General features: G+C 40.3%; 2 protein-coding genes across 2 annotated transcripts; both read left to right on the plus strand.

Annotated features, from left to right (window-relative positions):
• Window positions 1–4,613, plus strand: LOC131471220 (H-2 class II histocompatibility antigen, E-S beta chain-like). The gene is made up of 5 exons (XM_058647633.1): window positions 1–115; window positions 1,163–1,441; window positions 1,522–1,803; window positions 3,342–3,453; window positions 3,738–4,613. The coding sequence occupies exons 1-5, from the start codon at window positions 52–54 to the stop codon at window positions 3,796–3,798; spliced, it is 798 nt and encodes a 265-aa protein (XP_058503616.1). The 5' UTR covers window positions 1–51; the 3' UTR covers window positions 3,799–4,613.
• A 1,873-nt stretch (window positions 4,614–6,486) lies between these two features.
• LOC131471568 (vitelline membrane outer layer protein 1 homolog) lies at window positions 6,487–10,603 on the plus strand. Its single transcript, XM_058648179.1, has 4 exons — window positions 6,487–6,747; window positions 8,208–8,320; window positions 9,825–10,139; window positions 10,519–10,603. The coding sequence occupies exons 1-3, from the start codon at window positions 6,532–6,534 to the stop codon at window positions 10,129–10,131; spliced, it is 636 nt and encodes a 211-aa protein (XP_058504162.1). The 5' UTR covers window positions 6,487–6,531; the 3' UTR covers window positions 10,132–10,139; window positions 10,519–10,603.
• Window positions 10,604–10,808: the final 205 nt, after the last annotated feature.

The following is a 10,808-nucleotide window of genomic DNA, read 5'->3' on the forward strand; positions in this document are numbered from 1 at the left end:
GTTTAATTTTACGTCTAATTTTACTCTATAGTTTTCAGTGTTGAAATAACGATGGGACTTTATTTTCTGTACAGTCTCGCAGTCACTGCTGTTCTGTTGTTCACTGCACCAACAGGTAGGTTTCCTCTTGTACTCTTACTCATTTTTTTTTACTTACTCACTTTTATTCAAATATTATATCATAACTTGCACTTTTCGGAAATAAATCTATCACTATTTTTCAGACGTCCAACATGCTATGTCACAATTTTCATCGCGTTTCATCTTAACCTGGCTCATTTGTGCCTCTGTAAATTAACCCATGCTTCCTCAGAGAAGCTTGAGTGAGAAGCTGGTGATTTCCTCACGGAAGTGCATTGCATTCATTTGAAATAACAAAACAAAACTCACTTTTTGAATATTTTACACTAATTTTGTTTCCTGTTTTTTCAGAGTAATTTCTTTCCTAAATTATTGAGAACTCTCGCGAGAACCTCCAACCTGCAAGTGACTCCCATATTTTCAACAGTGTCCTGATCGTCTCTTGAGTCATCACGTAGATCCTGGAGAAACATTGATATGTCTAACAGATCTGAATGAGCTTTCCTTCTGAACATCCGCGAAGTCCTCGGGTGCCTTTGACAAAAAATGATTCAGTAAATCAGGAAAAAAATTACTCTGAAAAAACCAACCATGAAAATAATTACTCTGAAAAAAATAAATTACTCCGAAAAACAGAAATAATTACTTCGAATAACAAACAAAATGTTTTTTTCAAGTGAATGCAATGCGCTTCCGTATTTTCTAACAACAATTTAGATTAATAAGAAATATAAATCACTCTCAATACTCCGTCTTACCTGGTTTTTGAAGGCTACTAACACATAGCTGGCTAGTGTTAGCTATTCAGAGCTAACACATAGCTGGCTAGTGTTAGCTAATCAGAGCTAACACCTAGCTGGCTAGTGTTAGCTAACCAGAACTAACACTAGCCAGCTATATGCTGCTATTGGTGCCTTCCATTTGGGAATGACGCCAACTGGAGTTGACTGCATTGATGAACCTAAAGGTATCTCAGGCTAGTCATAGTAGCCATGGTTACCAGCTGAAGATCAAGCTTTGCCAAATATTTCCTAGCAGAACAAAGCTTTTCTTCAGCAAAAATAAAACATTTCTTTTACAGGTCTTACTCTAAGAGTCGTGGATCAGATGATAGGCGACTGCGAGTATGGTGAGGACATCGCCGACATGGTCTACTTTGTGAAAAACATAGTCAACAAGAAGCTTGAGAACATGTATGACTCTCGGATTGGGAAATATGTCGGCTTTGATGAAAACGGCATAAGAGCTGCAAAACATTACAACAAGCAGGCCTGGAAAATGGCCTTAAGACGTGCTGAAGTGGAGACTCTTTGCAGATACAACGCAAGACTGTTCAGAAGGAGCACGCTGGAAAGGCAAGGTGAGGTTCCCTGTTTTCTACTTTTGCAAAAGTGCGCTTAAATTGCTTAATCTTTTGCTCTTATTGTCTCGACACTGAAGTGCCGCCAACAGTTAGGGTCCACCAGACCAAGCCGGTTGACTACGGAGAGCGAACAGTAATCGAGTGCAGTGTTATGGGGTTCTACCCTCAAGACGTGGAGGTGACTTGGCTGAGGGACGGGACGGAGATCACCACCGACGTGTCCTTCACAGACGTCCTGGCCAACGAGGACTGGACCTTCCAGCTGCACGCGTACCTGGAGCTGACACCGAAGAGAGGGGAGCGTGTGACCTGTAGGGTGGACCACAGCAGCCTGACAGAGAGCATGGAGGTGGACTGGGGTACGAAAATACCCATTTACCACATCCCACAGTTAATCAGTCCACATTTTTGACTGGAAACTCAAGTTTGTAAACCGCTCTCTCCCCTGCACCAAATCCCGTAGAGACAATCAGCAATTTTACATCACAGACTCGTTGATCCACTGGTGCCTCCATCAGTAAGTTCAAATGAGTTAATCTGTGACTGGTATATTTACTGCTTTGTTAAGATTTGCCAGAGTGATACAATCTAACCAAACAAGGCAGCAGTTGAATAGGAACCCTTTAGTTTCTGTGAGCTAAAAACAGTGATTTTCTCTATGGACTTTGGTGCAGGAGAGTGAGCGGTTTACAAACTTAATTTCCCAGTCAGAAAAGGCTGACAAGCTCTATGATCAGCTCTCTGACATGTTCTTGAGACGTCTTAGACATAGGCAGGAGTAGTTTAAAGAAGGCAAGCCTATGTTTAAGTGGCTAAAAAGGGCCAGCAGGGGGCGTGCACAGCTCAGGCATTTCTGAACATGTCTCAGCTCCTCCATAAAACCACACAAAAACAACCAAACGATCACTTTAAAGATTAAAGCTCAGCATTTACTGGAATACAATGCTGTGTCTATGTGATACGGGGTTGATGAAAAAGATTGGGAGAGATTGACAGCTCATGTTGTGGCATTATATGGATGGTCATGTGGGGATTATTTATAATATAGCTATAAATCGGGGTTGGATGCTATTAAACGTCTTAAACGTTTGCTTGATTATTCATCTCCGAGTGTGATCATAGTGACTTTATTACAATTTTTTTTTGTGATGGGGAGAGGGAAACCGAGAGGGGACCAGATGTTGCTACTCCCAGGATCTACCACCGAGCTTTGGAGGTGAATGACAGCTGCGTTTCTCTGGGATTCTTTCAAAATCTTTTGTCCTCCCGGCCACTCGGCATTTGTCTGTTCTCCACTCACACCTGCTCACCTGCTCCTCGTTCCCTCATTAGTCTTCATACCAGCCATCCAGCTCCTCCTCCTCACCACCGCAGTAACCACAGTGTTCCAGCTGCTCTCCTTGAATCCCGCGCCTGCCTGCTCGCGTTTTCCAGCCCGCGTTAGTTTGCCTTCATTTTTCAAATGCACGGCTGCTGCTTTTCAGTCCAAACATGCCACAAGTGCTACCCTGCTCAGTGTTGAGTGACAGAATATTGAAGAGTGGCGTAGAAGGAACAATGGCTGGGTTTGTCAGCTGTGTTGTCATGTGAGTTTTGTGAGCGTGAGGAGCTCTGACACTGTGGGAAAGCGAAAGGCACAAGCGCTGAAATTCAGAACAATGTGAGGAGTAAAAGGCGCTGTCTTTTTATTCATTTAAAGGCCCAGTGCATTTGAGGATTTATGGGCAGAAATTAAAAAACTTTGGTTTTTGTAGACTTTCATATGTACTTAAGGCAAGAGCCTTGCTTTACAGAGGCTGCCATATTGTGCCACTATGTATTACAGATGCAAAATTAAGTTTGTAAACCACTCACACTCCTGCACCAAAGATGACACTGTGAATGTTGTCTCTCACAGACACGTTTGCACTGGATGCTAAATACCTGAAGGTGGTGCTGGGCACCATCTCCTTCTTCGTTGGCTTCACCGTAGCTGTCGGCGGAGGAGTTTACTACTGGTGGAAACAAAGGTGTGTGGACCTCAGTGACAGTGATGTTTTATTTGTTTATTTTATTTATCAGGAAAAATGAAAAAAAAGACTGTTTTTGTGACAGGTTGCAACGTCATGAAATGGAAGTGGGAGGGGCCAATAAGTCTGCAAAATTATTGTACATGCACAAAAATTGATGCACATTGTGTAGGAGGTCGGGATGAAGAAAAAAAATGCATTATGACCATGATCCAAACCCAACAGGAAGTCCACCATCTTGGGTTGAACGGCCATTTTATGACGTTGTCTCCTTTGTTTTCCAGGTTTGACTTCAGCCCAGTTGGCCGACAGGAACAAACAGCGTCGTATCTTTCGGACTTCTAGATTTTGGTGCGAATGCTTTAATGGGAGCAGATGTGATCTGATGGAGAATATAACTTTCTCCCCCCCCCGAAGGAAAAACCCTTCGAACAGTTGTTTAAAAGTTAGTATTTCAAATCATGGGGGTGTGTTCACTGGGGAAGCTGAACGCACAAACACACACTGCTCCCTTACCCTAACCTTAACCATCACAACTACGTGCTTAACCCTAACCCTTAACCTAAAACCAGTTCTTAACCCTGAATAGCCCTTTTAAGTTGTGGGACCCGGACAAACTGTCCCCACAAAGACAGGTTTGTACGTTTTGTGGACCTCACAAAGACATAAATACAAGTACACGCTTTAGTGAGGACCAAAGCAGCTGAATATCATCAGTATTTTGTTCAGAATATTAACACAAACACTTGATTAACAAACAAGGGGAGAAGTGACATTTTTATCATTTTGGGTGAAAGTTTAACGACAAACACGGAGCTTGTTTAGCTACAGTCCTGCTCACAGTGGCTAACACTGTTGCCTCACAGCAAGAAGGTTCACGGGTTCAGATCCGTGGGCCTTTCTGTGTAGAGTTTCCATGTTCTCCCTGTGTGCTTGTGGGTTTTCTCCGGTTTCTCTGGTTTCCTCCCACAGTCCAAAAACATGCAGCGGTTAATCGGACACTCTGGCCTCTGTTTGTTATGCGATGACCTGGCGACCTGTCCAGGGTGTGACTCCACCTTTCACCCACCAATGTTATTTATTTAAGTTTATTTATACAATGCGTAGTGCTTCTTTAAATGATATCTTCTATATCTTTAATAAACAAATGCAGTATTATTTCCTTTCGTAGTTTGTGTATTATTACATTTTCAAGCCCTCAAGTGTTTAATCCTGTCCCAAAGACTTTGTCCACATAAATCCTGAAAGTTCTGTTCTTCTTCTTCTTTTATAATAACAACAACAATAGTAATAATGTGCAGAAAACGCAGATGGGAATGCAAAGAAACGCTGACACAGCATCACAACAAATATTGACAGATATGAAATACAATAAGAGCATCAGCAGAGTTGCTGCTGACTCGGCATTCCCAATGATAATAAAAATAACTTGTATTTTTAATTTTTCTATTATTATTGTTATTGTTGTTGTTGTTACACAAAAACTCCCCATTTTCAATAATAAAATGTCCTTCAGTCAGTTTTTCATGCCGTAAACTGTGGGAACGTGACAAGCTGTTGCTCTGTCACTGGCCTCTTTTATCATTTTGGTAAACTGAGGATTAAAATGTCACGGTGTCCTTCAAAAACTCACATTATTACATAATACAAGAAGAATTCAGCAGTCACCTACAGGTTTTACACAATTTACCAAATATTTTTCATAGTATTTATTAATTAAGGTGTTATAATTTCATATTATATATGTAATGAATCTACTTAATTACCACATACCAGGTTTGTTGTTTTGATTCACACTTAAAGAGCCATTATTTACTAGTTATTTACTATTTTTTCATGAATAAATTACTTCTTCAAAAATGATCCCGGTTTGACCGTGAGCCTTGAAGGAGATGCAATGATTTAACTTTCTATAAGTTAGTCCATGCAATTCTTATGTATCAAAGAAGGAACAGAACCTGATACAAAAAAACCTACCTCAACAAAGTTTACTCAAACAATTATTATTTATTTTATCTATACTTTATTTTGTATAATTAATTTACTTCATCCACCTTATCGATGCTGCTTATGTAAAGTTTGTTTGGTTGGTTGGTTGGTTGGTTGATTTTTAGGGTGGTTGGTTGATTGCTTTGATTGATTGGTTGGTTGATTGTTTGGTTGGTTGCTTGCTTGCTTGGGTGGTTGGTTGACTGTTTGCTTGGTTGGTTGATTGTTTGTTTGGTGGGTTGGTTGGTTGGTTGCTTGCTTGCTTGGGTGGTTGTTTGGTTCGGTGGTTGGTTGACTGTTTGCTTGGTTGGTTGATTGTTTGGGTGGTTGGTTGGTTTGGTGATTAGTTGTTTGGTTGATTGGTTGGCTGACCGATTGGTTTGCTGGTTGTGTGCCAGTCACCTGCAGGTGAGTGAATGATAAAGATGCAGATACAAACATCATAGGGATTTTATACACGTTGCTTTTCAAATGCAGTAACTTAAGTTTCATTTTTTATTTTATTCCACCTGTTCACCAAAGAAAATAGACGTGAAACAAAGTATGATCAAGTTACTTAGGCAGTCTCACTTTTGGGCTTGGAGAACTCTTTGTTGCAAAAATGCCAGACCCATATTAACCTCGGTTCGGATCTCTCTCCTTGTCTAAAGAGTTTTTAGAATCTCAGACTTGCGATCATATTTCATGTCACGATGAACTCTTCCACCTCCAGTTCAGATTTAGTTCAGAAATGTTCAAAATGTCGATCTATGACATGGCGGATAATGTTTCTCGTGGTTTGCCAAAAAGTATAAGAGCAGTTTTTGTCCTGGTTAGTTTCAGTGATTTTTTTTGTACAATATTATTACAGAAAAATTGACTTCAGAACATTTGCTGCTCCTGAGATCTGCAGCATTTCAGCAGAGACCCACTGAGTAAAAGTGAGGAAAACCCTTTCCTTTCGTTAAACACCAGCTGGTGAGTCCCACGGCAGTAAATGATTCACGCTGATACCAGCGTTGGGTTTTGTACTCGCCGGGGATACGATATAAAGGCTCCGAATCTGGACACACGGCCGTACTTGCTAATTCGGCAGGTGACATTCTCATTATGACAAGTCTGTTTGTAGCCGTGGCCGCGCTGGCCGTGTTGTCCGCTGGGTTGTGTGAGGACAAGTTGGCGACTCCTCTGCAGAGAGCTGGTACGGCCTTCAACAGCAGAGAGCACAGATCCATGCTCTTTGTCAACAATGGAGAGAAGTTTGGAAACTGGACCTGGCCAGAGATGTGTCCCGAAAACTTCTTTGCTGTCGGATTCAGTCTCAGGGTAAAGACACCGACGTCTTCCAACCAATATAAACCTCCTTAGTCTAATATAAACCTAGTCAGGCCAGAGAAATACAAGAAAAATATCTTTCTTAACAGATTTGTCCAAAATTAAAGCTGCGGTGCGTAACTTTTACTACACACACAGGAAGTGATTTGTTTTATGTTAAGACCACAGCTTTTCTTTCTTTCTTTCTTTCTTTCTTTCTTTGTCTGTCTGTATATACATTCTCTCTGTCAGTTTGTCTTTATATATATATAATTACATATATATAATTATATAGATATATAATTTTTCTATTCCTGTGTGTATGTATTTGTTTAATTTTTCTTTAAATTAATTATATAAATATAAATATTGTATCTATTTTTTTCTCTATTTAATTATTTATTTTATGCGACTTCTTTCATTAAATTCACTCCGTCTCTTTATCTCTGTCTATTGTTTATATTTGCTCGCAGAGGCAGAATAATAACATTTTAATATATAACATTTAATATATATATATATTTTCATATATAGTACGTAACTTTTGGTGGTATACATATATATATACCACCAAAAGTTATGTACTGCAGCTTGTTCCAGTATAAAGCTCAAGGTGGCGACGTGTCCCCTTTCAGCATTCCAAGTCTATTTAACTTATTTATGTACATGATCTCTTGCTATTTTCCTTTAACATTGACTTTATTACTTTACATTTCCCATTATTGTTCTATCGCATATTCTCTCTTGTCGTGTCTGACTTTCAGCCCTGACACAACGGTGGCGTCTCATCCCGTAGATAAAATAAGAAACAGATGACGTGTGCCCGCTTCCTGTTCTCCGTGTAGATTCACACAGGCATAATTTAGTTCAGACATAAAAGGGCTTGAAAACAAAGACGCAGAATTCCGTATGGAGCAAGTTGAAAGCACAAATCTGCATGAAAATAGATTTCGGTCGGTGTATTTGTTCCTTCTTGTCTCGCTGGCTGTGAAAAAAGGCGCCTTGATTGCATGCAGTGAATGGAAGACACGATTCATTCTTTCAGTTCTCAGTGTGAGCTCAAAGCTCGGGAAACATGAAGAAAAACACATTCCCTGCTTCTGAAATAAACTTGATTTGACATGAAGTGACGAGTAAGATTCATATTGGGACACAGCTTCCCTTAGAAAAGAATTTTTGAGGAAGAGTTACAGTGACCACAAACTATTTTTTAATATAAATATGAGCGTGTTTTGAGGCGTGTGGTGTTAGGAAACTGTGAATCTGTCTTATACAATTTTAATATTCTTGGGAATTTGAGTATAAACAAACTCTTTCCCCGTGTTTACCTCTGCATGCAGATTGCACAGCACGTTCTCAGAACCAAGAAAATAAAGAACCAACCTGCATTCCCCAGTGATTAGATAAAAAACAACAGCCCTGCTTTGACTTGAGTTTTTTCCGCCTCTGGGAACTGTTCTCTGTTTCTTCAGGTGGAGTCAAAACAGTACGGTTCAGACGACACCGCCCTCAACGGGGTCCGCCTCATCTGCTCCCAGGACGAGGAACGAAGCTTCCTCTACTACGTTGAGTCTCACACTGGCTAGTAGGTAGACTCCTGTTAAAGTCCTGATTAAAGGTGGTAATAATGGCTTCATTAGTTATTTACAAGTGCTTTATTGATCAGCTGTAAGCATTAATAAATCCAATTGACTGTTTTTTTCCCCTTTCTTTATTTGTAATCTAGTTTAAAATGTTGGTAACTTTAGAATTGCCCAACTAACCTGCAAATCAGACAGTCAGTCCAGTCAGTCAGCCTACCTACCAACCTACCTACAGCTATCCCACTGTAAAGTATGTCTTTTTTTGTCGACAAAGGCGTTTGTCTTGTTTGTGTAACTGTAGCATTCATGGTAACGTGAAAATATATTTCTTATTACACGATGTTGTTAACCGCTGAATTAGTTGCACATCATTTTAATTTCATTTCATTTCATTTCATTGAGCGCAAAACAAATAAATATTAGAGGAAAAATATCATACAAATAAAACAGAGATGTGTTTTACTATAAAGTCGCACCTTTTGAATACATTTTATTAGCAATAATGAAATGTATAGAATTTAAAGGAACATCCAGGATATGAAGACGCTTGGTTTTGCTTGTGTGGCGCATCAGCATGTGTTTTTTATTCTTCCACATGAGGTTTTTATTTGAAACCAGAATATTACAGTGAGCGAGGAATCAAATGTTGGACAGTAATGAACACATCGGAAAGCATTTCCTTCACCCCGTTTGCGAGACGCTGTGCCACACTGAAAAGGTTTTTATTGTCCAGGTCGTTGAATATTCAGCTGTTTGCTGTTTGTGCTGCCAGATCACTTTCATGAAGGATCATCGATCTCACTGGGACCAAACCTGGCTGCGCTGTGTGTGTTGGTTAAATATGAATTTGATTAGAAATAAATGAGGTAGTTTGAAAGCAGCGGGAAGCAGGAGATTGGCAGCTCCTCCGTGATGTTGAGAGGAGAAAATAATATATAGTTTCTGCCAGGTTTGAATGTTAGAATGCAGATCGGGCCACAATGTCTTCTCCCAACCTGATATATGTCCTGTGACCTGAACCTGACTCAGCTACAGGAAACTGAAGGGTTCTCTGACTGTCACGCAGGTTGTAGCCTCTATTTATGACCACTAATGTATGTATGGCGAAGTTATAGGGAACTTCCTGTTTCGTGACGAATGGTTGAAATTCGCAAATTTTCCGATGGTTGCCGTGGTCACGCAAAACCTTCCGTCTTTGATGTGTCCAGTTCAAATTGCCGCTTTTTTTTTATGTTGGTACGCTAAACGTGCTGAGACTAGTTTGTTCATTTCCGAAGCGTGCAAATCGCCACGATGGACGCCAAATTCAAAATGGCCCACTTCCTGTTGGGTTGAGGCCGTGGTCCCAATTGACTTTTTTGTTCGTCTTGGGCTATAACAAGTTCCCACCAAGTTTTGTGAAATTTAGTGCAACTTAATTTTGGCTTGCTCCATCCACCTTTTGCCTTTCCTGAGATTAAAATCCTGAATGTTATTTTCTGAAAGTCTTCTCTCTCCTGTGTCCAGTTTCGGTGAATGGTCTCACCCTCAGTACTGCCCCACCGGCGTCCTCACCGCCTTCCAGATCCGCGTGGAGCCCCACCGTGGCCTCTTTGGCGACGACACGGCCGCCAACAACATCAAGTTCCGCTGCAGCTCCAACCCGACCCTGGAGGGGCCCGGGATGGACTGGGGCGAGTACGGCTACTGGAGCGAGGACTGCACCGACGGAGGAATCTGCGGCATCGAGACCAAGATGGAGGACTATCAGTACGCCCTGGACGACTCCACGCTCAACGACGTCCGCTTCCACTGCTGTAACAAGTCTCAGTAGGTCCAAAAGTGAGTCAAATCAATGATGACATGATGGTTCTCTTGGGCTGCCCCAGACCCTGCCCAAATTTTTCCAAACCGTTAAGTTAAGACTTGATTAACTTTAATTTTTAATTGTTAATTTAAAGCATCTATTGGGATTTATCTATTGGGATTTATTTGTTTACCAATTCAAAATTATATGAGCTTTATAACTGTCATGTATCTACCTACCTACAAATCAGTTAGTCAGTCAGTCTTCCTACCTTATATATATGTATATATATATACATGTATATATACATATATATGTGTATATATATATATATATATATAAAGAGAGAGGCAGGAATAAATTCAGAATATTTCTTGCTCTGTATGAATTTGTGCTTTGTGTTTTCTCTGACAGTGACTGACTGAGGAGGAGGAGGAGCTTAATCCGATTCCCTGAACTCAAAGACCACAAACAATAAAACACACATTTAAACCTTAAATTCTCTCCGTCACGTTTTCTTCCCCCCACACCCTCTTTTCAATTTCAACACACACATAAAATACACTGCAAAACAAAAAAACCAAGAAAGTATAACCACTATTAGGGTAAAATTACTGCTAGTGCAGCAAGAAAATGGCACTTGAAACTAATCAAATTATCATAAGTATCTTCAGACTTAATAAGTGAATAAGTCCAAAAAATGG

This window comes from Solea solea, chromosome 13 (assembly GCF_958295425.1).
Source record: "Solea solea chromosome 13, fSolSol10.1, whole genome shotgun sequence".
In the NCBI taxonomy this organism is placed as follows: Eukaryota; Metazoa; Chordata; class Actinopteri; order Pleuronectiformes; family Soleidae; genus Solea; species Solea solea.

What these genes read in the sequence shown, in the direction of transcription:
- LOC131471220 (XM_058647633.1), top strand. Translation starts at nt 52, where the DNA reads ATGGGACTTTATTTTCTGTACAGTCTCGCAGTCACTGCTGTTCTGTTG. An exon ending in GTTGTTCACTGCACCAACAG is followed by an intron (nt 116 to 1,162) that starts GTAGGTTTCCTC and finishes TTTCTTTTACAG; the next exon opens with GTCTTACTCTAAGAGTCGTG. An exon ending in GAGCACGCTGGAAAGGCAAG is followed by an intron (nt 1,442 to 1,521) that starts GTGAGGTTCCCT and finishes TCGACACTGAAG; the next exon opens with TGCCGCCAACAGTTAGGGTC.
- LOC131471568 (XM_058648179.1), top strand. Translation starts at nt 6,532, where the DNA reads ATGACAAGTCTGTTTGTAGCCGTGGCCGCGCTGGCCGTGTTGTCCGCT. An exon ending in CTGTCGGATTCAGTCTCAGG is followed by an intron (nt 6,748 to 8,207) that starts GTAAAGACACCG and finishes CTGTTTCTTCAG; the next exon opens with GTGGAGTCAAAACAGTACGG. An exon ending in GTTGAGTCTCACACTGGCTA is followed by an intron (nt 8,321 to 9,824) that starts GTAGGTAGACTC and finishes TCCTGTGTCCAG; the next exon opens with TTTCGGTGAATGGTCTCACC.